The sequence below is a fragment of the Lycium ferocissimum genome, chromosome 2 (genome assembly GCF_029784015.1).
Source record: "Lycium ferocissimum isolate CSIRO_LF1 chromosome 2, AGI_CSIRO_Lferr_CH_V1, whole genome shotgun sequence".
Classification (NCBI taxonomy): Eukaryota; Viridiplantae; Streptophyta; class Magnoliopsida; order Solanales; family Solanaceae; genus Lycium; species Lycium ferocissimum.
Window position 1 is genome coordinate 53,882,524 of NC_081343.1, and position 25,503 is coordinate 53,908,026.

At 33.1% G+C, this 25,503-nt stretch overlaps 3 protein-coding genes across 3 annotated transcripts; 2 read left to right on the top strand and 1 right to left on the bottom strand.

Moving 5' to 3' along the window:
• Positions 1-4,503: 4,503 nt before the first annotated feature.
• Positions 4,504-7,407, top strand: LOC132048194 (pluviatolide O-methyltransferase-like). The gene is made up of 2 exons (XM_059439104.1): positions 4,504-5,495; positions 6,998-7,407. Exons 1-2 carry the CDS (start codon positions 4,881-4,883, stop codon positions 7,304-7,306), a joined length of 924 nt encoding a protein of 307 aa, XP_059295087.1. The 5' UTR covers positions 4,504-4,880; the 3' UTR covers positions 7,307-7,407.
• Positions 7,408-18,838: 11,431 nt separating this feature from the next.
• On the bottom strand, positions 18,839-22,640 carry LOC132047751 (secreted RxLR effector protein 161-like). The gene is made up of 2 exons (XM_059438751.1): positions 22,057-22,640; positions 18,839-18,911 (listed from the first exon to the last, which is right to left on the bottom strand). Exons 1-2 carry the CDS (start codon positions 22,638-22,640, stop codon positions 18,839-18,841), a joined length of 657 nt encoding a protein of 218 aa, XP_059294734.1.
• A 967-nt stretch (positions 22,641-23,607) lies between these two features.
• LOC132047752 (uncharacterized) lies at positions 23,608-24,297 on the top strand. The gene has a single exon (XM_059438752.1). It carries the CDS (start codon positions 23,608-23,610, stop codon positions 24,295-24,297), a length of 690 nt encoding a protein of 229 aa, XP_059294735.1.
• The last annotated feature ends 1,206 nt before the right edge of the window (positions 24,298-25,503 follow it).

Here is a 25,503-nt window from a genome sequence, read left to right on the forward strand (position 1 = left end):
CATATTTTCCAACATTTTCATTAGACTGGCTGTTGTAATGTTGGTTCATTATCAGACTTTTGTGTGTGTTCCACCTTTATCAACCTCCCCGTGCTTCCACCTAACCTCCCCTTGTTTCCCTTCTCCGATTGTATCTGTGGCTGTGTGAGTGGAAGCACTGACCGAGGTTGGAATTCATAACATTGTTTCTGTTGAATTTATGTGAAAGCTTAACCTGTTAGGATACTTTTATCTTTCTGTTTACTATCTGTTTAACTTGTTCCTTCATGTGTGAGATCACATTTTTTTTCCTGCAAAGCTAGTGAGAATTCTTTGGTGATGGTGGCGGCGAGACTTGAATTTAGAACCACAACTAGTACATTCGCAAACTTGGAGTTAGCGCAGTTGAATAAGTTTCAGGGAAGCTAATTTTGCTGTACCTTTATAGCAACTGATCAAAATTTGAAAGGTTATTTTAAAGCTGCATAAATATGTTAACAGATGGAGTAATAACAAAGCTACCTGGTAAAGCTTTCAAATGAATTACTTTCTTTGTTGATCAGTCACTTTTTTCCTCAGCAAAAGAAGATTAAATGCAAAGACACAATCAAGTTTTTCAAAATCAAATTTGGCTGTAAAACATAATTTAATTTGTTCTCATGCATTCTTCTTCTTCTTCTTCTCTACTTTGCTTTTGTTTCCTCTCATAAGATAAATTGCACTAGCACTTATATTAGCTAAATGCCTTTAATTAGGGGTGTTCCATTTCGTACTTTTTCTACAAAGTGAAACTGAATCTTCTTTCTTTCTGATTGTTTCTTTCAACCTCTGAACAAATGGAGAATCTAGAACTGAATCATGTGACGCATATATGGAAGCCATGTACTGTACAATGAAATGTCAAGTATTTAATGAAGAAATAATCTTGTCTTCCTTTGTTTAGTAGGAGACAAAGGTCGAGCAAGGAAAATAAAGCTTCAACATGATTTATTTAACGTTTATATCTAGCTTTTCTAGTGCTTTCCTGGTAATCACAGAAGAAAATATATTTGAGTGGCTAAGTAGTGATTTTATCAATTCTCAGTTTGTTGGGAACTGCATTAACGAAAACATTTTTCTGGTGATTTAAGTTGCCGACTTTTGTTGAAGAGTTCTTTTCTTTATTAATCTTCTATTTGCTCCTTTGGAGACAATTATTCAATGCTGCATTTGTTCTTCAAAATTTTCCTCAGTTACCATTTCTTGGAAGACGTGCATTGTGAATAAAAATGTCATTATAGCCATACTCTTTAGTGACCATATTACAAAAAAAAATAAAAAAATAAAAAAAAATCACAAAGGAGTTGAGGGAAACGATTTAGAGGGGATTTTTTTAGTTTTCGCTTGTTCAATCCATCAAAGAAATATGCATCTAATGGTGTTCTAGTGGCCTATCAAGTGGAATGAAAATTATGAGAGACAAGGGTTCAAATTTCTACCAGAATATTTAAGGAGACAAAATCTATTAGGTGATTTCTTCTCATGTGCTAAGCATTAGCAACGGAGTTATCCAATTACTTTTGCTGACAGGACGTAATTGGTACATACCTAGAAGTAGGAATGGGGGGTGTGAATAGGTCGGTTTTTTCATTGCCTATTTGGTTTTGTAAATCTATAAACCGTATCAAATCGACAAGAGTGGGTGGGTTATTGCTTGTAGGAATGACATAATACTGATTCATATTACACACGGCATAGAATCCGTTTTTATTCTTAAATTCTCATTATAACTTGGTTGTTCGAGAATCCCTATGCAACTTTCTGGACGTTCATACTTTGTTCTCCAGTCTTTCAACTACCATATAGTTTCTATAACAAAGGCTATAGCTAATTGGTTATGAAATTTACGAAGGGTCTGTTCAATTCAGTTACTCTTTTATTTTTCTTTGCAAACAAGAAGGGGAAAAATAGGCAATTCAAATCTCTATTCTTCTGTTATCGCGTCAGTTTTCTTGCTTATGCCAATGCCTTAATAAAAGAGTTAGGAAATTTGGTCCTCTGCTTGAGAATATAGTAATTCATTGCAGCATGTTATGCATAATTGGAGTGACAAGGATTGTGTGAAGATGCTAAAAAGAAGCAAAGAAGCTATCATGGATAAAGATGATGGAAGAAAAGGGAAGGTTCTTATCATTGACATAGTATTGAACAGAAATGAAGAAGAAGCAGACATAGCAGAAGTGAAGCTCATTTTTGATGTAATGATGATGGTGCTTCTCACTGGAAGGGGGAGAAGTAAGAAAGAATGGGAAAAGTTATTCCTTGAGGCTGGCTTCATGAGCTGCAAGATTACACCGGAGAAAAGTTATTCCTTGAGGCTGGCTTTATGAGCTACAAGATTACACCGGTCTTTGGCATAAGGTACCTCATTGAAGTTTTCCCCTAAAATAATCCACTTTATGTTCCTTAGTTTATAATTTTTCTTCATTGAATTTAGGGATACAGCACATTCATTACCCCGCCCGAATTTCTTCTGACAAGCTTTTATTACCCCAAACTTATTTAAAACGGAATAATTTGGCTAAACGCTGTAGCTAAGAAAGAGAGTGTGTTTCACCTTTTGAGAGAGTGAGAAAGGAGAAAACTTAATTTTTTTTTTCTTAAAATACGCATTTTCTTAAAAATTTGAAAATAAATCTATCCACATTTAGTTTTAAAAACGGGTTTTCCACATGTTAAGAAAATAATTAATTTTTTCAAAATTTTATAAAAATTCAGTTTTTTTTCACATTTTGGCAAGAAAAACATTTTTCGGATTTTATTTGAAAAATAAAAGTGTCCTAAGAAAACGAAATCAAGATTTTTTTAAGACATTTTAAAAAATAATCAAGTTTTCCATATTTTTAACAAATCCATTTTTCCATATTTAAAAAAAAATCATTTTTAGTTTTTTTTTTCTTTTTCAAAAACGGGTTTTAAAAAAAAAAACAAATTTTCAATTTTTTTTTAAAAAAGGGTTTTAAAAATCCTTTTTTTAAAAGAAAATTCAGTTTTTTAATCCATGTTTTTAGTTTTTTTTTTTTTTTTTTAAATGGGTTTAAAAAAAAATCAAATTTTCAAATTAAAAAAAAAGACGGGTTTTAAAACTCATTTTTTTTTAATGAAAATTCAGTTTTTTATTTTTATTTTAAAAAAAAAAATTGACACGTAAAGCCGAAAAATTAAAAAAAAAAAGAAGAAAACAAATAAAGACACGTGGCAAGGAGAGTGTATGTCACTCTCCCATATCTGGGCATCAGCGTTTAGGGGGTAATTAAGTTTTAAATAAGTCCATGCCTTACTATTTAAGAATACTGAATGTGTGAACATATTTATTATATCAAGTTATAATAAGACAATTACATGCAAGTTTTTATAATTAAAGATGTATTACAGGCTGTTCTTCTGCATAAAGAAGTCCATGGGCTATTAGAATTGTGGATTTTTTTTTTTTTTTTACTTAATGTATTAACTACTTCTAGTTGTATGTGTTTTGTGATTTCTTATATGCTATCCCATACTTCTTTCACCTTCTTTTTGTTCAACATTTCTAACTTACAGTGACATGGATCAATTGTAAACTTTTGGTCCCCTGATGAAGGAAGGATAAAATGTTTGTCTTATGGATAGAACTAACAAGTTTTTACAGATAAAATTAATATGCCATTGATATTATGGGGACATGGTGAAAATGTACTTATTTAATGTCACTAGTAGCATACTGAAAAATCACAAGAGAAATTCATAAGAGAAGAGGGACTGAGCAGAAAATCAGTATATTGAAAACAAAGATGGAGTAGAAAATAAAATAGAGAGAACAAAAAAAGAAGAAGCCATGTATAGAAAATATTTTTCTTCTATTGCTTCTTTAAAGACAATAATTCAATGCTGCATTTGTTCAATTGTTCTTCAAAAAACAATTATTCTCTTTCTCTAGCTCTTTACAGGCCTACTAAAAGGACGATTCCTTATAACTGAAAAAGAGAGCTCTTCCTAATTAATGAAGTCACACTTCCTTTTGAGATACACTTTATTTTCTAACAATTATCAGACATAGGGTATGGTAAAAAATAACACCATGATTGTGGTGTAAACAATCCTTAGATTGATAATCATGATTGTGGTGTAAACAATCCTGAGATTGATAATCTCAAAATAAAAAACTGTACTAAACATGGTATAATAGGATCTCACACTTGCTAATCCCTATCCCACCAACTAAACGACCCTGCTCGGAGGACCTGTTAGCTTTCTAGATGTATATCTCATCAAAGAAACATACACCTAAGGATATCCTAGTGGCTAATGAAGGCGGATGAAAATCCTAGGAGACAAGGATCAAATCTTTACCAGGGTCCAAATCTCAGTAGAGGCGAGATATACTAGGTGATTTCTTCTCATCTCCTAAAGCATTGTCGGTAAGTTATCTAATACCTGTGCTGGTGAGAGGTTATTGGTACCAGAAGAGGATCCGGGATTTCGAGAAGATGTGTGCATTATTACAAAGACGTGGATCCAGGATAAAATTTGACCAGTTTAACAAGATAGACATAAGATTTGAACTCCTTAAACCCACATAGAGAGCTGCACCCAATCATCATCGCATCATATGATACGTTGAGCTTGGGTGCACACATCTATATTTAAGTATTTAAAAAAAAAAACATACATGATTTAGGGAGGGAGCCTGGGTTCCCGTGAACCCAGAACACCCCCCCTCCCCCCTAGATACTCTCCTGATTGGTACTTGATGGAATAGTCAGAAGTGTTCCGAGCTCAAGCTTATATCTACAAGCATGCCTTCAATTTTGCAAATTTCATGGTTCTTTGTTGTGCAATTCAATTAGGCATACCAGATATAATTCATAAACCATAAGCAGCCCATGACTCTGTCTCGGTTAGTTTCAGAGCTGAAACTTCCTCCTGCAAAATCAAATGGAATTCATCGATTGATGCGCCTATTGGTATACTCTGGCTTCTTTGCTACTACTAAAATGCTTGATGAAAATGAAGAAGGGTATGTTCTTACAGCTTCTTCTAAGCTGCTTTTGAAGAGTGAAATCCCAAATTTGTCACGTTTTGTTAGATTAATGGTTGATCCTGTTTTTGTGAATCCATGTCAATCTTTGGGGGATTGGTTTCTAGGGAATGAAACCAACCCATTTGAAGCAGTACATGGTGCATCCCTGTATGAATTCTGTGACCGAAATCCAGGATTCAACAAAGTTTTCAATGAAGGAATGGCTAGTGATTCCCAAATGATGTGTTTGGTTGTAAAGGACTGCAAACAAGTTTTTGAAGAGCTAGATTCCTTGGTCGATGTTGGAGGCGGCACTGGTGTTATTGCTAAGACTATTTTGGCAACATTCCCTCATTTAAAATGCACCGTGTTAGACCTCCCTCATGTTGTTGCTAACATGCCAGAGACAGAAAATTTAAGATATGTAGGAGATGACATGTTTCAGTCAATTCCCTCTGCTGATGGCATTTTCTTAAAGGTAACAAGATGCTAACTTTTGTTTCTTTTCAATTTGACATATTTTGTATTTGATATTTAAGTCCGTAAATAGAAATCTTGGGTGGGTTATCGCTTGTAAGAATTACATAATGCTAATCCATATTTAAAGGCAAAGGAAGAAACCATTTTAATCTCATTATAACTTAGTTGTTTGAGAATTCCTATGCAACTTCCTGGACGTTCATACTTTGTTCTGCAGTCTTTCAATTACAATATAGTTTCTATAGAAAAGGCTATAAGCTTAAGTCGTCCACAACTACCTAAACTTGTCCACAGATTCCATTTAGACATTCCATACCAATTAAACACCTAACTTAGATGGGCCAACATGGCGATGACAATTAAACACCTATTCCATTCAAAATATGTTCTTCATGGACACTTTTTGCTGATTTGGCATAATGTGTGTGAGATACTCCAAGTCAACGCATGGGAGGCGCTTGGAAGGCATTAAATTAAATTTCTTTTTCTTTAAAAAATATATCTTCTTCTTTTTCATCTCTCTTTGCCACCATCCGCTACCAACCCCGCTACTGCTGCTATCTACCGTCATCAGAACTTGATCAGCACAACAATTCAAAGGTGTTTTCATTAAGAAGAAGCTGTAAAGAATTATCTAATTTATAATAGAAAAGGAGATTCTTCAAAAAAAAAAAAAATCTAGTCACCCCAGATTCTGCATTCTGATTTCATGTTTTACTTATTCCATATTCTTTACAACCTCCGGTTAAAAAAATTAAAAATGAAATGAAAAAAAAAAAAAAAAAAAAGGAGGAGAAGACACCCATATGCAATTCTTGATATACTGAGCTTCTCAATAATAAAAAGTAGATAAGTTTAGCAAGAACTTTAAAGCCAGAGATTGCAGATGATGACCACCACCTCTACCATTATCGCCGCCGCCGCCGCCTAGTCGTTCTTTTTTTCTTCAGATTTGAAAATGCTACCACCATTACAATTTCCTCTTTTTCAAATATGAGTTGGCCATTCTTGTTATATTATGAATTTTCTTTAGAAGAGAACTTTTTGGTATGATAGATGAAACGAAGAAATGGGGGTGGCGGTGGACGGCTGGTATTGTTGCATAGCGGGTGTTTGGTGGGTGGGGTGCGTAGGGTTTAGAGAATTTTTGTTTTTTTCTCTTAAAAGAATTTTTCTTTTTCTTTCACTCATAAAATATTTTTTTAATCATTATTTAGGACCCACATGCCATGTGTCATCACCTTGCCACGTCATTGGGTGTGCATTACACGCACTTTATATTTTGTAGTTGGTTGTCAAAAAAGTATCTAAGTGATTCAAATTCGGAGTGGAATAGGTGTTCAATCAGTACAGGTCTAGGTTGAGGTATCGAAATGAAATCTGTGGATAAATTTAAGTGGCTGTGAATGACTTAATGGTTATGATATGTACAAAGGGTATTTACAATTCAGTCTACTTTTTATTTTCCTTTGCATTGAGAAGATATTAATCTTTTTGCAGCATATTATGCATAATTGGAGTGATGAGGATTGTGTGAAGATTCTAAAGAGAAGCAGAGCAGCTATCAGGGATGAAGATGATGGAAGAAAAGGGAAGGTTCTTATCATTGACATAGTATTGAATAGAAATGAAGAAGAAGCAGAAATGAAAGAAGTGAAGCTCATTTATGATGTACTGATAATGGTGCTTCTCGGTGGGAGGGAGAGAACTGAGAAAGAATGGGAAAAGCTATTCCTTGAGGCTGGCTTCATGAGCTACAAGATTACACCTGTCTTTGGCCTAAGATCCCTCATTGAAGTTTTCCTTTAAAATAATCCACTTAATGTTCCTTAGTTTGTTTCTTTTTTCTTTGAGTTTTCTATGTATTTAATGTGCAAACATATTTATTCAATCAAGTTATAATAAGACAATTACATGTAGGTTTTTATAAGGCTGACCCCATCGGGAGACACCTAAAGTTGACACGATCTTTCACTTAAACACCTCAACTTAAGGGTGTTCCTATTGAGCACCTAGATTACTTGAAATTTATTCCAATTAAATATTTTTTGCTGACACGACAAGGTGTGTGTGATTCACCTAAAAGAGGCGTGTGAATGGTATAAATTTTAATTTTTTATCTTTTCTTCTTCCTTCTCTCCTTACAACATTCCTCCACCATCCACCAGCACTCTGCCACTTTCGAGGAAAAAATTGCAGTCGAGAAGGCTGCGTTTTAAAAGAAAAAAAATATGACCTCTATGGAAGGAGCTTAGAAGCTCGGAAAGAGAAAATAAATCAATTAGGTGTGCTAAATATTGTTCTTAAGAGCATTAAGAACTTGTTCATGAAGTATTCAAGAGTTTGGTTGAGAATCAAAGTTGTTTGAATGATTTTTGGAGCTAGGTTTGACTAGGAACATATTGCACAGTGACAAAAAAAAAAATCTGCAACCAGTTTTGCATTTTCTTTGAGCAGATTTGCTTCCTTTTCTGATTTTTCTTGTTCCAATTAGTTTCTTTTAATTGTTTTAACTAATTTAATATTGGTAATTAGTCCTACTTTGTCAATCTAGTTATTTGAAGTGTGGGTGGTAGCGGGTGAAGGTCGGCGCCTCGGCGGCAGTGGAAGGGCACGTCGCTGGTGGTTGGCGAGAAGCTGCAATTGCTTATTATTTTCTTTTTTGTTGAAAAGCTCCATTTTTAGTAATTAGCTAAATAGTTTTAAAAGTAGGATTTTTTTATTCACAATACATTCTTTAATAGTTATTTTGGGTATATATGCCACATGTCTTCATTTGATTTGTCATTTTAACACGTCATCTGCGAGTGTGTTACACACACTTTACATATTTGGCTGATTCAGCAAAAAGTGTGTAATTGGAACAAAATTCGCGTAGTCCAAGTGCTCAATAGGAACACCCTTAAGTTTAGGTGTCTAAGTGAAAAATCGTGTCAACTTTAGGTGTCTCCCGATGGATTCAGCCTTTTTATAATAAAAAATCTATTACAGGTTGTTCTTCTGCGTAAAGAAGTCGACGGACTATTAGAATTGTGGATTTTTTTTTTCTTACTTTGTTAATTTATTAAGGGAAAAGGTGCTAATATAACTCAATTTTGTGATTTTGAGCAGATATGCCCCTCATAAAAAAAGTGGTGCATATATATTCCTGCCATTACACAAATAGTGTAAATATACCTTTTTTGTAAATTGATTTTTTTTTAAAAACTAGTCAGCTTCTTTTATAATTAAAAAAAAAAATCACATGGCTTTAAAAAAATAAGTGCACCTATTTTTTTTAGTAGACTTACTTTTTTAAAGCCACTTGGTAATTTTTTTTCCTGGTGGGTCGGATCTAATTCATTTACAAAACTGGGTAGACTTATGTCTTTTTAAAGTCAAGCATATATTTTATAAAGTGAACAAGACAACCCCACTAGAAAAAAAATTGCCTCGTGGCTTTAAAAAAATAAGTCTTCAAAAAAAGGGCAAACTTATTTTTTTAAAGTCACGTGATATTTTCTTAATTAAAAATAAACTAAATGGTTTTAAAAAAAAATCTAGCAGCGAAAAGGGCATATTTGCACCATTGTATAATGACAGGGGTATATTTGCACCATTTGTGTAACAACAGGATATATTTGCACCACTTGTTTAACGACGGGTATATCTGCTCTAAATCGCAAAGTTAAGAGGTATATTTGCACTTTTGTCCGTTTATTAATTACTTCTAGTTGTTGTACGTGTTTTGTGTTTTCTTCTATGCTACCCCATACTTCTTTAACCTTTTTTTATTCAACATTTCTAACTTACAGTGACATGGATCAATTGTAAACAAAGATGGAGTAGAAAGTAAAATAGAGAGAACAAAAAAGAAGAAGCCATGTATAGAAAACATTTTTCTTCTACTTTCTCCTTTAAAGACAATTATTCAATGCTGCATTTGTTCAATTTCTTCAAAAGACAATTATTCTCTTTCTCTAGCTCTTTACAAGCCTACTAAAAAGACGATTCCTTATAACGGACAAAGAGGGCTCTTCCTAATTAATGAAGTCACACTTTCTTTTGGGAACACTTTATTTTTCTAACAATTATCAGAGATAGGGTATGGTAAAAAATAACACCACGATTATGGTATAAACAATCCTGAGATTGCTAATCTCACAATCAAAAATTGTACCAAACATGTATAATACTTTCTCACACTTGCTAATCCCTATCCACCAACTAAATGACCCATGCGAGAACTTGTTAGCTTTTGTTGGTAATTTTAAGAACACAAGGATATGAGAAAGCAGAGATGTATAGCAGTAGAACTAAATTTTATTGACTGCTGCAGGTTACATATATAAAACCTGGAAAAACAAAAGAAGTAAAAAAGGCGACACGATCCTAGTAGATTCACAGAATCCTGATTTTATGAACTAACTCCTAAATAATAGGAAAATATAGCTAACAACTATTTGACTAAGTCTTATTCAACACTAAAGCAGTAAAAATAAATTTACTGCAGTTGTAAAGCAAATTCCTAACACTCCTTCTTGCTTTAGAAACTGCAAACTCCAATTTTTTGTTCGAGAAGCTCGAATTTGCTAACTGGTAAAGGCTTAGTGAATATATCAGCCAATTATCCTTCCGTCTTGCAGTAGATAAGAGTTATATCTCCATCTTTTTGCACTTCTCTCAAGAAGAAAAACTTGATATTGAAGTGCTTAGTTTTCCCATGTGTAATGACCCGTTTGGTCGTTTTGGTGTTTCAGAGTCTTTTCCCCAAAATTCCCTTCCCGTAGCTTGGTAATGATATTCTTGACTTGCGGGGATAGGTGGTACAGTTATATAACTGACGGACAATTTTTAGAATATATCTATTTAATGTGTGTGAAAAGTAGATTCATAGGAATTTTATTTGCACTTGTTTAAGGTATAAATTGGTGAATAATGTAATGGGAAAAGAACGCCAATGCCCACTACACATAAAATAATTACCCTTCCATGCCTCCCTTACTTTCATATCCCCAAAACTATTTACCCTTTCTACCTATTGTAGCTTTTGTAGATAATTGTCTCTTTTTTGTTCTTTTCTTTATAATTTTTCTACTTCTTATCTTCTTTTGTTTCTTCTCGTTTTTTTTTTTCTTTTTTCTCCTTTTTGTTTATTTATTTTTTTCTCAAATCATACTAATTTTTTTTTTCTTTTTCACCATAATCTGATTCCATATTTAATTCTTTGAACTCATCTTTTTTTTTTTCTTCCTATTTTCCTTCTTTTTTTATTTCTTTATGTTCCTGTTTAGATTTTTTTTTTTTTTATCTCAATAATCTAATTTCATTCACCTTTTTTCCTAGTTTTATTTATTCCTCTGTTTTTTTCTGGTGATTTTTAGTACTTTTTCTTCTTGTTTAGTTTCATTTTTTTCAAATACTTTTTCCTTTATTTTCTGTTTTTTTTTTCATAATCTAATTCTACACACCTTTTGGCTCTTTTTATTTTTTTTTATTTTTTTATATATATCAATAAAAAGGATAACTGATTTATTATTTTTTATTTTTATTTTTATTTTTTTCCTATATCTCAAAACAATTTATTCTACCATATAGTATGTCAAATCAATAGCAGTTGAAGTATACTGTTGCAGTATATTATGATACTCACATGGTATATATCATATACTGACTCATAGAAAGATTGGTTCATTCCTTAAAAATATATTACGGTGTCCTCTATGATACCGACATGGTGTATCATATACTGATAGGGTATCATACAAGATTGGTTCATTCCTTTCATAATACTTTGTCCTTTATGATACCTATATGGTATGTCGTATGCTGACAGGGTATCTATCATAAAGGACTGGTAGTTTATTCCTTCAAAAAAACACTCAGTCCTCTATGATACCAACTTGGTATATATAATATATTGATTGGGTATCATAATGATAGATTCATTCCAACATTACTCAGTCCTCTATGATGCCACACGATATATATCATATACTGATAGGGTATCATAGAGGTCTGGTTCATATATTCAAGAAAAACATTCCTAAGTCATCTATGATACTCACATGGTATATATCATATAATACTATACTAAAAAGGTATCGTAGTGGATTTGGTTCATTCCTTCAACAAAAACACAACTTAATCCTTTGTGATACTCACATGGTATATATCATATACTGTAATACTCACATGGTATATATCATATACTATATACTGACAAGGTATCGTAGTGGACTGATTCATTACTTCAAAAAAATACAACTTAATCCTCTATGATACTCCTATGGTATATCATATACTGACAGGATATCATAAAGGATTGACAGTTCATTCCTTCAAAAAACACTCAATCCTCTATGATACCAACCTGGTATATATAATAAACTGATACGGAATCATAATGATAGATTCATTTTAACACTACTCAGTCCTCTATGATGCCCACACGATATATATCATATCGACATGGGTATCAAGTAGGTCCGGGTTCATATATTCAAGAAAAACATTGCTAAGTCATCTATGATACTCACATGGTATATATCATATACTATATACTATATACTGAAAAGGTATCGTAGTGGATTTGGTTCATTCCTTCAACAAAAACACAACTTAACCCTCTGTGATACTCACATGGTATATATCATATACTATATAATGACAAGGCATCGTAGTGGACTGTTCATTCCTTCAACAACAAAAAAATAACTTAATCCTCTATAATACTCACATGGTATGTATCATATACTGACAAGGTATCATGGATGACTGACCCACATGATATATCATATACTCATAAGATATCACGGAGGGCCGATTCATTCTTTTTAAAAAGAGCCCAGTCATCTATGATACCCACATACTATATATCATATATTGACAGGATATCATAGAGACTGATTCATTCCTTAAAAATAAAAAAATATTTCTGAGTCCTCTATGATACCCATATGGTGTATATATGTATATTATATACTGACAGGGTATCATAAAGACTGATTCACTCCTTCAAAAAAAAAAATCTTATGTCCTTTATGATACTCAGTCACATGGTATATATCATATACTGACATAATATCATAAAGAAAAAGCTCATTCCTTCAAAAAAAAAAAAAAAAGAAGTTAATAAAGATACAACAAATAGAAATTAAAGCTTAATTCTGATATTTTAATTTTTATGTCATTCTTAGAAAGTTAATTTTTGAAAAATAATTACAAGAAAATAGAGTCATATTTTAGATATAAGTTTTGTTTTCATCACAAAAGAGAAAAAAATTATAATTTATTTTCTATTAATTTAGATTTTAATAAATAAGATAGTAATTTTAATACTTTTTAATTATTTCTTATTGTAGTCTAATTTATTTAATTCCTGTATTATATTAATATACAAATAATTAGTTAATATTTTTATATTTCTAAAAAAAAAAGATAAAATAGAGAAATAAACCAAAAAAAAAAACCAAAAAAGGAAAACAAAACAAACAAGAAAGGAAATTAAAAGAAAAATGGATAAAAGGAGAATAGAAAACCAAAAAAAAAAAAAAAAAAAAAAAAAGGAAAACAAAATCAAAACAAAAGGAGGCATAAAGCCCCAACTGAATTCAAAAGGAACTGAAGCCCCAATAATCCCTCAACTGACGCCGCAATACTCGCATAAAACGCAGCCATTCACGGGTAATATTTTCTTTCCGTGTAGGTAGCACAACTAATTAAATTTCAAGGGGGCAGATTTGGGTAAATATTTAGTCTTTAATAGGTATTTTGTGTTGTTTTCCCTAATGTAATTGACTAAGTGGATCAATTCTTACTAAAAGAATATTTTGGACAGATTATTTTGGGCAATTGGCGCGAATGCCCTTCAAATGCGCTGGTCTTTAATTTTTGCCCCCGTAATGCGTGGTCTTTAATATTTGCCCTTCTAAGCTAAAAGATAATAAGAAAAAGACTTTATTATCCCTACCCATAACATATAAAAATCTAAAAGTCCGTAATAACCCCAAACATCCAATTAAACCTATCCATCATTTCAACAACAAACCTTTCAATCGTTCCATCGTTCCAACATTTCACCGGAGAAATCTCCATTGATTTTACTGCTACAACATCGAAAAAGATAAAATATATAATATATAGCGTTTCAATTGAATGTAATTCAACTCAATTTCATGCTTTATTAAGTTTAGATTTGTTAATATTTGAAAATAACAACAAATCATCTTCTATGAACTAAACAATCGATATGCGTTGAGATTCAACATTGCGAATCATAATTTTACTCAACAACATAGAATTGATCAAATTTATTGCTTTGTTCGATTTTTATTAGTTTATACGTTCCATTTGATTAGTATACAATGCTCAATGACTTAGACTTGAAATTATAGTAACTTCGGTTGACAAAAAATAATCGGGGCAAAGTTCGAACAAGTATGTCGGAGAGGAGCAGAAGTTTACTTTACAAAAGAACAAAGTATCTTTGTTAGAGGCAAATTTCATTTTCATAAGCAAAAAAAAAAAATACACAAGTATTAAGAATTAGACAAGTATGCCTTGAGGAGGAGAAGTTTACATTAGAAAAGAACAAAGTATGTCGTTAGCGGCAAACTTTCATTTTTATGAGCAAAACAAAAATTTACGCAAGTGTTAAGGACTAGCAAAGTATGTCGGAGGAGGAAGTTCACTTTACAAAAGAACAAAGTATCTTTGTTATAGGCAACTTTTATTTTCATAAGCAAAATAAAAAATTACACAAGTGTTAAGAATTAGACAAGTATGCCTGAGGAGAGCGAAATTTCACTTTACAAAAGAACAAAGTATGTTGTTAGAGGCAAACTTTCATTTTCATGAGCAAAACAAAAATTTACGCAAGTTTTAAGAACTAGAAAAGTATGCCCGAGGAGGCAGAAGTTCACTTTACAAAAGAACAAAGTATGCTGTTAGAGGCAACTTTCATTTTCATAAGCAAAATAAAAAAGTACACAAGTGTTAAGAATTAGACAAGTCTATGGGAGGAGAAGTTCTCTTTACAAAAGAACAAAGTATCTCGTTAGCGGCAAACTTTCATTTTCATAAGCAAAATAAAAAAATACACAAGTGTTAAGAATTAGACAAGTCTGCCTAGGGCGAGAAGTTCACTTTAAAGAATTACAAAGTATGCCGTGAGAGGCAAACTTTTATTTTTCATAACCAAAACAAAAAAATACACAAGTGTTAAGAATTAGACAAGTGCGAGGGGGCAGAAGTTCACTTTAAAAAATTACAAAGTATGCGTGAGAGGCAAACTTTCATTTTTCATAACCAAAATAAAAAAATACACAAGTGTTAAGAATTAGACAAGTACTTGAGGAGGCAGAAGTTCACTTTAAAAATTACAAAGTATGCCGTGAGAGGCAAACTTTCATTTTTCATAACCAAAACAAAATATTATTAACAAAACAACACCAATAACACATAAGATTGCATAAAAATCAAAATTATTAACAAGACAATACCAAAAAATCAAGACACATATAAATTAACTTAATTCATGAAGTTATGCCGGAACAGGCATAACTTTATGCGGAACCGGCATAACTTTAGTTTCAAAAATCATAAACTCTGCCGGACCCGGCATATGTTGCCTCAGACAAACACATTCTTCACAAAAATCAGATTATTAAACAAAAACAGCAGTAACAACATAAAAAGTTGTTCACAGGCAAAACTTCAAAGATTCAACAAAGAGAAAACCAAAACGCATATCAAAATCAGGCTAAACATATTACGACATTCATAATACGACATTCAAAAAATCAAAATATATACATGGGGAACGAAACTAAAGTTGAAAAAATCGTAGAGACACTATAACAAAACACTATAATTTTAAATAAAAAGGATCAATTAAATATAAAAAATGACGAAGAACAAATTATCTTGAGGCAAACTTTCATTTTCATAAGCAAAACATCAAGTATACAAGTGTTAAGAACTAGAAAAGTATGCCGGAGGAGACAGAAGTTTACTTTACAAAAGAACAAAGTATGCTGTTAGAGGCAACTTTCATTTTCATAAGCAAAATAAAAAAGTACACAAGTGTTAAGAATTAGACAAGTCTGCCGGAGCGGGCAGAAAGTTCACTTTACAGAAGAACAAATTATCTTTGTTAGAGGCAAATTTTCATTTTCATAAGCAAAACATCAAGTATACAAGTGTTAAAAACTAGAAAAGTATGCCGGATGAGGCAGAAGTTTACTTTACAAAAGAACAAAGTATGCTGTTAGAGGCAACTTTCATTTTCATAAGCAAAATAAAAAAGTACACAAGCGTTAAGAATTAGACAAGTCTGCCGGAGGGGGCAGAAGTTCATTTACAAAAGAACAAAGTATGCTGTTAGAGGCAAACTTTTATTTTCATGAGCAAAATAAAAATTTACGCAAGTGTTTAGAACTAGAAAAGTATGCGGAGGAGCGGAAGTTTACTTTACAAAAGAACAAAGTATGTTGTTAGAGGCAACTTTCATTTTCATAAGCAAAACAAAAACATTATTAACAAGACAACACCAAAAAATTAAGCACACATAAATTAACTTAATTCATGAAGTTATGCCGGAACAAGCATAACTTTATGCCGAATCCCAGATAACTTCGATTTACAAAATTACAAAGTATGCCGTGAGAGGCAAACTTTCATTTTTCATAACCAAAACAAAACATTATTAACAAAACAACACCAAAAACACATAAGATTGCATAAAAATCAAAATTATTAACAAGAAAACACCATAAAACCAAGCACACATAAATTAACTTAATTCATGAAGTTATAGGAACAAGCATAACTTTATGCCGTAACCGGCATAACTTCAGTTTCAAAAATCAATAACTCTGCCGGACCAGGCATATGTTGCCTCAAACAAACACATTCTTCACAAAAACCCATTATTAAATAAAAACAAAGAAGAACAACATAAAACAAAGTTCACGAGTGCAAAACTTCAATGATTCAACAAAGAGAAAACCAAAACGCATATCAAAATCAACTAAAACATATTACGACATTCATAATACGACATTCAAAAAACTAAAATATATACATGGGGAATGAAACTAAAGTTCAAAAAATCATACGTACACTATAACAAGACATTATCATTTTAAATAAAAAAGGATCAATTAAATATAAAAAACGATGAAGACAAAGATATTAATTCAACAAATAACAATTTAACATAAAAACAAATATTGAAACGAGCAAAAGATCCAAATTCGTACCTACGTTTTAGAACATATGAGATAAACACAAAACAGAGGAGGAAAGAAGAAGCAAAAAAAAAAAAAAAAAGGGGCAAATGACGAAATAAAAAGGATTTTAATGGGGTAAGGATAATTTCGTCAAAAAACTTTCATTAAAGCAGTGAAGGGCAAAATTTAAAGAAGACATAAATGGGGGGCAAAATATAAAGACCAGCCCAAAAGAAGGGCACTCCGCGCAAAAAAATGGATTATTTTAGTTGGTAGTTAATGGGCCAAGCCCATAATTCACCAGTAAACTTACCCACGCTTCACGCGGTCTTAGAATATGTTATTAAATATATAATATAATCTATTTAATATTAAAACATAATCAAAATTATTGTTTCCACATACTAAAGTTATCTTTAATTTTTCTTCAAAAGGTTATCAAAAACATAAAAGTTTGTAATTTCAATCCATACTTATTTTGTAAAACAAAAAATCAAATATTAAACACCTGCATTTTTATATTAAACAAAGAAGTAAGAATATAAAGAAATAACTATAACGACAAAACAATAAAAGATCTAAATCAAAATTGTCTAAATATCTTGTGCGTTCGTCGAAGCTTGATTTTATTATCATCGTTGATACATTTTGGTTACACTGTGATATTCTTCTATCAAGCTTTGCGCGATTGACAGAAAATTAGGAATAGAAACATCATTTTATTTCATGCCCCGTATAGGTAAAATATCTCATTCATATGAATTAGTCATCTTAATATTAGAAATTAAATATTGAAGTCGTGTTAAAAGAGAAATAACTGCAAGAAAAACTTCCTCGACAACCCGTCCAACTACCTGTTCTAAAATAAAAAATAGGAAACCAAATAATTGTGAAACTCAACTGCATAAGGTTTGTGTTGTATACAATGATACTAAACACATCTGTAGTTTCATATCAATATACACAAAATAACATTTTTTCAGCCATAGAGTATATTAAACCTGTCAACCAGTCTCAACCGGCCCGGAACCGGCACCGATTTGCCCAACCGGCCGATTACCGGTTAAAAAACCGGCAACAGTGGTAGTTACTGGTTAACCGGGTTGAAAATTGAAAACCGTACCCAGCCGGGTACAACCCCTAAAACCGGGTATCCGGTTAAAATTTTTTATTTATTTTTTGTTTTTTCTTAAGTATATACATATTATAGTATTTCTTAGTATATTGTAGGTATATTTATATATGTTATATAAGTTTATAACTAAAGTTTATATATTTACTACTAACAACATATATATATATGCTTAAGTTATATGTATCATAAATTAAGTTTATATATTTACTAACTAAAAACTTATGAATTTTATAAAATTCTAGATTGGTTTTTTTTCTAAGGTTATAACTTTCTATTTTATAACTCAAGGTCAAGTATATGTATATTATATAACATAAGTAGCTAAGCATATTGTAGGTATAATTAAGTATATTGATATATGTTATGTATATTACTTATATATAAATATACTTATATATATACACTATGTTTAAGTTATTTCTAAGTTTATAACTTAAGTTTTTTTTCTAAGTTTATAACTTTCTATTTATAACTTAAGTATATTTATACTAGATATACCTAAAATATACTAAGAATATACTTATAATATAAATATACTTAAGTTATAAAATAGAAATTTGAAACTAGAATAAAACTTTATAGTATTTAATTGAGAGAAATTTAAAGTGGCTAATTGTTGCAAAGTAGCTATAATTGAGAGAAAGAGAAGAGTGAATTGGTGTGGATGAAAATAAAATGGAGAGGGGTTTATGTAGGGGGGGGGGGGGTGGGGGATGGGTTAAAGTGTATAAAAAAAGTTTGGGGGGTTGGGGAACAAAGGGAGGCCAAAATGGCCGTTTTTAGCCGTTGCCAACAGCCATTTTTGCAAAATGGACCGTTGGCCAACGGTCCAGTAGGCAGCCTCCATTTTTTTTTTTTTTTACCGGTTAATCGGGCACAATATTTGAAAACCGACCTAGTATTGAACCCCGATAGACTGGCGACCGGTAAACAGGTCCAACGAGTCTGGTTACGAAACCGGTTCTACGGTTCAACCCTACTCGTTGACGGAGTTTAGAGTATATTGTGAACATTGGAATGTTCACATAATGTGAACTTCTGACCAATTAACCCGTTATCACCACTCCTAATAAAAATTTCCGTAGAAAAGGCTCTTATGGAAACATAACAGGTCATAACAAAACTTCTTCCTACTTGTGACATTCAACCATCTAAGTGCCAAAAAATAAAAATTACTGTTAAAATTATCATACATGATGAATTACCAAATTCCAATTGCAATGAAATTTTTAGGATAAACCAATTAAATTTAGCGGGAATTTATGAGAGGACATTAAGAATTGATAGAGACCAAGCTCACAATTTGGTTGAAGCTAATTAATACTTCTCAAGTGTTAGCAAAAACCTGTAGTGTCATATTTGGGAAGCTTCAATAAGCATCCCACCACCATGATATATTTGCCCAAAGCTATTGCCACCTATGAATTATGGTGTTCCTTTTCCTCAAAGTGTTGGCCACAACCACACTGTTGCAAAATGTTAAAGAGGAATGGGTGAACTGTGGGAAATTAAGCATTGGAGAGCAAATAAATGTTTTATCTTAGTGGGGGAACTTTTCAATGCCGAACGGTTGTGTCTTTTCGACTTACAAAAGGTAGTGGTGTTAAGTGTTCTTGAATTTTATTTAATATAACATTTAGGCTAATTGAATGTAAAGCATGAGAGGAAATAAAAAGCAAGAAATAATTGGAAGTATAGAAAAAAAGGAGAATAAAAGATAAATGTTTTTCTAGGCCATGGAGAGGTGCCACATTACCTTATCTATGCCTAGCTTTATATTATATATAGATTTAATACCCTATGTAACATTGACATGTTAAATGATAACATTGAGATTCCAAATAAGAGTGGCTGGGCAGAGGATTACGGCATCAACAAGAATCGATTTTCGTACTTCAGGTAAGAGTAAAGCTCCAATACTTGGACATTTGAATATAACAATTGGCATAAATGATATTAATATCGTTTGGTGGAGTTGAATCTTAGTTCAATTGATTTGTTTGCCTCTGTGGGTGTTTGGTCTTTAAGGTGTTAGGAGACAAGAATTAGTGGGTCAATCATGAGCTAATAATTGGGAAAAATGATAGGATGGGTGTATTGTTATTTGGTCCTATGTATGTGCTAGGATGAAGAGATTACTGTTTTAGTTTTCATTTTACTTCAAGTTTTGAAATGTGTCTCATGATTATGATTATTATAACATTTGTTGGTGGAGTGAACTTTTCCAAATACAGTAGTCATTTAATTAGAATTGTTTGTGCTGGTTCCTTTAAAGCTAGGAGATAAAAATGTGGTTGCCTATTATTGGTTAATGATGACACAATGATTGAGGGCTAATGATAGAGGAATGATGAACTAATCATTTGGGCAAAATGATAGAATTGAATAAGGTTAGGTCCCTGTATGTTTTTTTTTTTTTTTTTTCTAATTTCAAAGTCACTGTTTTTCGGGTAAGTAATATATTGGGCATATGTAATGAATATTAGGGTGTTGGATTATTGTACACCTTCAAATTCATGGTATTGAGTTGCGAAAAGTGAGATTTTAATTCCAAGTTAAGATTTTGGGGTAATTAAAGATTTTGAGCCCTAGTCTTAAGAAATGAGAATTTATGATTTGAGAGTCCATTTGTGGATGGAATTGACTAATTTTCGGAATATAGGACCCTTAGGTTGTGGGTAAAATGATTTTTAAAGAAATTTTCAGTTTTGCCCTTGTGGGGCCCGGGTCACTTTTTGGGGTGCGTTTTTGGGTTTCGAATATAAGTATAGCAATATGGGTGTCCTTAGATTCGTATTCTAACATAGATCGCATATTTGATAGATTTCAATCGTTCAGAGGCTCTACGCAAAGGGAAGGCATTGGTTTGATCGTTCGTGGAACCCGCTCGGCATTGAGGTAGGTTATGGCTTACTTTAGTCAGACTCTGATTAGAGAATCGTATGTAGTTGTAAAAAGTGACGTGGATAGCATGATAGGCCTTCGGGCATGAAGTAGAGGTGAATTCCAATTAGGTTGGTTCCGTCAGCTGTTATGTGGGCTTGTCGCCATATGTTTTATTTTCTGTGATTATCTTCTACTTGTATCTCTGTCATATACTAGCTCACTCATGACATGAAAGGGAAGTATAATATCAGTAACATGACTTGTACTTGTTGATTGTATAATGGTGATATTGTTGAGACTGATATCATGCACGGCATGCTTTCCATATTACTCTTATGTTGTCCTGATGATGAGATTAGTGATTGATAGACCCCGAGGTCTTTGCCGGAGATTGAGAGTGACAGAGAGACTCCGAGGCCTTTGCCGAAGATTGAGAGTGACAGAGAGACTCCGAGGTCTTTGTTGGAGATTGGGAGTGACAGAGAGACTCCGAGGTCTTTGCAGGAGATTGAGAGTGATTGATAGCCTTCGAGGTTTCTGCCGGGGAGCACCAGTGGTACATGGACTTCACGGGTTCCCCATGGGTCATGGCTTTAAGGCACTGCCCTTAGCATGTGTGTACGAGAGTGGAAGGAGAGAGGTGACTATTGCATTGCAGTGCATTCATCCACTCATATATTTGACTGATCATTTGGTGAACTATATCTGTCTTGGTTGATTTCATGATTCCTTTACACTTTACTTGTGTATGATACGTGACCATACATGTTTGCTCTATGTGCTACTTGTTAGTTTCCACTTCTTCATGCGTTATCTAATCATTGTCAGCCTATGATACTTATCAGTACTAGTGTTGTATTGATACTACTCTTGCTGCACTTTTTGTTGAGTGTAGAGTATGATCCAGGCTCCAATTCTATGCCCCGTGGCTGATAAGCGAGGGTGACATCTTTCGGTCATTCAGGGTGAGCTACTTGGTCATCCGTGGCCCCTGAAGGACCCTCTTTATTTATTTATGTTTTTGTATTCGACAGATAATTTGTAGCCCTTGGGCATTTTTAGACTTGTATTCCTGACTATGTTTAACGCTCTTGTACCCTTTGACCAGATTTTGGGAATATTGAGACATTTCTAGTTATGATAAGTATTTAAGACTTGATAAGTTCTTCTTATTTAAACTTTCCGCTTATTTAACTTGTTTTTAGGAAGTGGTTCGCCTACTTGGGGGGATAGTGTAGGTGCCACCACAACTCGCGATTTGGGTCGTGACACCATGAAACACATGATTGTGAGAAATAATTATTGTTGCTTGGTTGTCCACAAACAATTCAATGCTTCCTGTTGGCTCCATATGCAGATCAACCAAAATTTTCTTCAGCCACAATGCTTGATTTACTACTGATGTAGCTGCCAGAAACTCAGCTTCGGCAGTAGATTGAGCCACAATATCCTGTAAGAAAATTCCTAAACCAAGACTGAAACAGTATCCTGAAGTACTCTTCAAATCATCCACGGAACCGCCCCAATCACTGTCAGAATACCCAAAAAGCTTCACAGGTTGACTCTTCTGAAACTTGACTCCATAAGTGATGGTTCCTTTGATGTACCGCACAATTCTTTTGGCTGCCTTCAAATGTACTTCACTCGGACAATGCATGAACCTTGGTAGAACACTTACATCATACAATATATCGGGTCTTATTGTTGTAAGATACATCAAACACCCAATGAGACTTCTGAAGTATGTTTCCTCCACCTTTTCAGCTCCATCATCTTTGCATAGCTGCTCTTTTTGGTTCATAGGAGTATTCATATCTTTGCAGTTTTCCATGTCGAATTTCTTGAGAATTTCCTTTGCGTATTTTTCTGGCAAATGCAAAACTCTATCTTTTCCTTGTGTAATCTCCATTCCAAGGAAATAAGTCATCAGACCAAGATCATACAAGAAGGAGGAGATATTTCAGTCCCGTAACTAAGCAACACATATATTGCACATCAAACAAATCTGTCATTTGTAACCATGGGGCTTAGGCTATGTTTCTACGTGACTTATTTTTGGCCACAGTTTAAAAAGTATATCCCAGTAATAAGGTATACACGTGCAACACACGTGATCGAAAACTAGTAATTCTATAAATACTTATTGTACCATGAAAAATTGTATGTTCAAACTTGAAGAACTATGTTAAGAAACATGAATTGTGAAAAAAGTATAAGAAATACTTACAAATTATATTATGATAAATATTTATAAGATTTGTATAAATATAATGTCAGGTTGATTTGATTTCGATTTAACTGTTTTTAGTTAAAATCAAACTAAACCAGTGTTGGCAGAAATCCCATTCCCATTTTCAGTGAAGAAAGAAACAAAGAGAAAGAACCCATTTTAGTGAAGAAAGAAAGAACGAAGTGAAATGAACTTCAGACACATTTTGGTGTTCCAAATCAGATCTACACAAATCAAGGACACGTGGCATTTACGGATCTACACAAATCAAGGACACGTGGCATTTATCGACCATTGAAAGCTTACATGATGGATCAAATGCTAGCCACACGATCAAGAATAAAGACCAGCTGGATACTACATTGTACAAACATGGAAAGGAATAAATATTGTTACATGGATAGAATACAATGTATAGATAAGAGACAAGTGTACAGTCTAGGTTTTTCTGTTTTCAGTATTTCTTTTTCTTTTGTACAAAAATACCTGTATAAATACAGGAACTGTTCATGAATGAAATACACAGAAAATTCATCACAACTCCAATTTTACATTTTCCAATCCTTCATGGTATCAGAGCATTGAGATCCAATCTCAGCTCCTCTCTTTTCTTTTATCATCTTCATAGCTTTTTATTTCTTTTACAATGGCTGAACAATCTCAAGTTCAAACCTCTGCTGATGCTGCTAGTTCAAAAGCAGTCATTGACTCCTCTCATCCTTACTTCATATCATCTTCAGATTCACCTGGTACTCTCCTTGTCAATTCGGTTTTCGATGGAAAAAGCTTTGGTGGGTGGAAAAGAGCTATGTGGATAGCTTTAACCGCAAAGAACAAGTCTGGTTTTGTTGATGGAACAACTAAGGAACCAATGGAGGGATCAGATCTGCGCAGTGCTTGGTGTAGATCCAACAATATGGTAATTTCTTGGCTGTTAAACTCCTTGTCTAGAGATATTTCTGAGAGTGTGCTTTATTATGCTACTGCTAAAGACATTTGGGAGGAATTGGAGGCTAGATTTGGTCAGAGTTCAGGTGCTAGACTCTACCAGCTCCAAAAAGAACTCAGTGACCTCGTTCAAGGACCATCTGATATAGCCACTTATTTCACTAAAATCAAACGACTGTGGGATGAATTAGACACTCTAGACTCATTTATTCCATGTTCTTGTGATTGTACCTGTAAGGCAAAGGAGAAAAACATTAAGTCAAAACAAGATGAAAGACTAGTTAAGTTTTTGATGGGACTGAATGATTCATACTGTGGTGCTAGGGGAAATATTCTTATGATCTCACCTTTACCTACTATCTCAAATGCTTATGCACTGTTAGTTTAAGAAGAGAAACAGAGGGAAGTACACCACACACCAAAATTCCCAGGTGAATCATCTTCTTTTGTTGCTGCAAATCAAGCCAATGTTGGACAAAAATCTTTTGCTACTGATTTTAAGTCTCAGAGGAGTTATTATGACAATAAGAAAATGACAATGATTTGCAAGTATTGTAAGAAGCCAGGACATTCTATTGAGAAGTGTTACAAACTCCATGGTTTTCCACCTAATTTCAAATTCACTAAACAAAGGACTTTTCAAAATTCTGTTCAAGGTAATGCAGTCACTTCTAATGAAAATTCTGGAGATGGTCTTATGTACACAGATTCAGCTGAGCAAGGGAAGCTTCTTACCCCTGAGCAATTAGCACAAGTCATGCAGATGCTTCAGCATGTGAAAAATGCTGATCAAGGTTCTAGTTCTGATGTCATAGCCTCTGTTAACTGTGCTGGTATAACTCTATGTCATAGTCCATTCTCTCTAAATTTGAAAGTTGATTCTAAGAAATACAAGAAACAAGTTGGATTATTGACTCAGGTGCCTCAGACCACATGAGTTATAATAAGGAATTCTTTTTTAATTTTAAACTCTTGCCTAAGACCATCTCTGTAAACCTACCTAATTCACAAAGGGTCAATGTTTCCCATTCAGGATCAGTCAAGCTATTTCCCAATCTAATCATTCACAATGTCCTTTTTGTTCCTACTTTTCACTTTAATCTCCTATCTGTCCATAAGTTGTGCAAACAGCTTTCTAACATTCTGTTTTTCACCTCTTCTCATTGTTTTATGCAGGGCCCTTCAATGAAGAGGCCAATGCTCCTTGGTGAAAGTCAAAATGGTCTCTATATTCTCAAGAATAGTTCTCCAGTTGTTTCCTCATATGCAAACTCCAGTTCTAAAGTATCTAAGTCTAGTTTTACTTCCAAGAAGGATAATGTATCCAGTTTGTCTTGTATTTCCTTTTCTAATAGTAAGAGCAAGTTATGGCATGTAAGGTTGGGTCATATGCCCCTTTCAAATATTCAGAATATTAATGAAATATCAGTTGATGTTTGTTCTAAGTTTTCTATTCCTTGTTCTATCTGTCCACTGGCCAGGCAACATAAACTGCCTTTTCAAATCAGTGAAATTTCCTCCAAAGCTGTTTTTGATTTAATTCACATTGATACTTGGGGACCCTATCAAACACCTACCTATGATGGTTATAAAT

Excerpts from the sequence above, each read along its gene's own strand:
- LOC132048194 (XM_059439104.1), top strand. The coding sequence starts at position 4,881 with ATGACTCTGTCTCGGTTAGTTTCAGAGCTGAAACTTCCTCCTGCAAAA. Across the intron at positions 5,496-6,997 it reads CTGATGGCATTTTCTTAAAG|CATATTATGCATAATTGGAG; the intron begins GTAACAAGATGC and ends ATCTTTTTGCAG.
- LOC132047751 (XM_059438751.1), bottom strand. The coding sequence starts at position 22,640 with ATGGAGATTACACAAGGAAAAGATAGAGTTTTGCATTTGCCAGAAAAA. Across the intron at positions 18,912-22,056 it reads CCAACAGGAAGCATTGAATT|GAGTGGTGATAACGGGTTAA; the intron begins GTTTGTGGACAA and ends AATTTTTATTAG.
- LOC132047752 (XM_059438752.1), top strand. The coding sequence starts at position 23,608 with ATGGCTGAACAATCTCAAGTTCAAACCTCTGCTGATGCTGCTAGTTCA.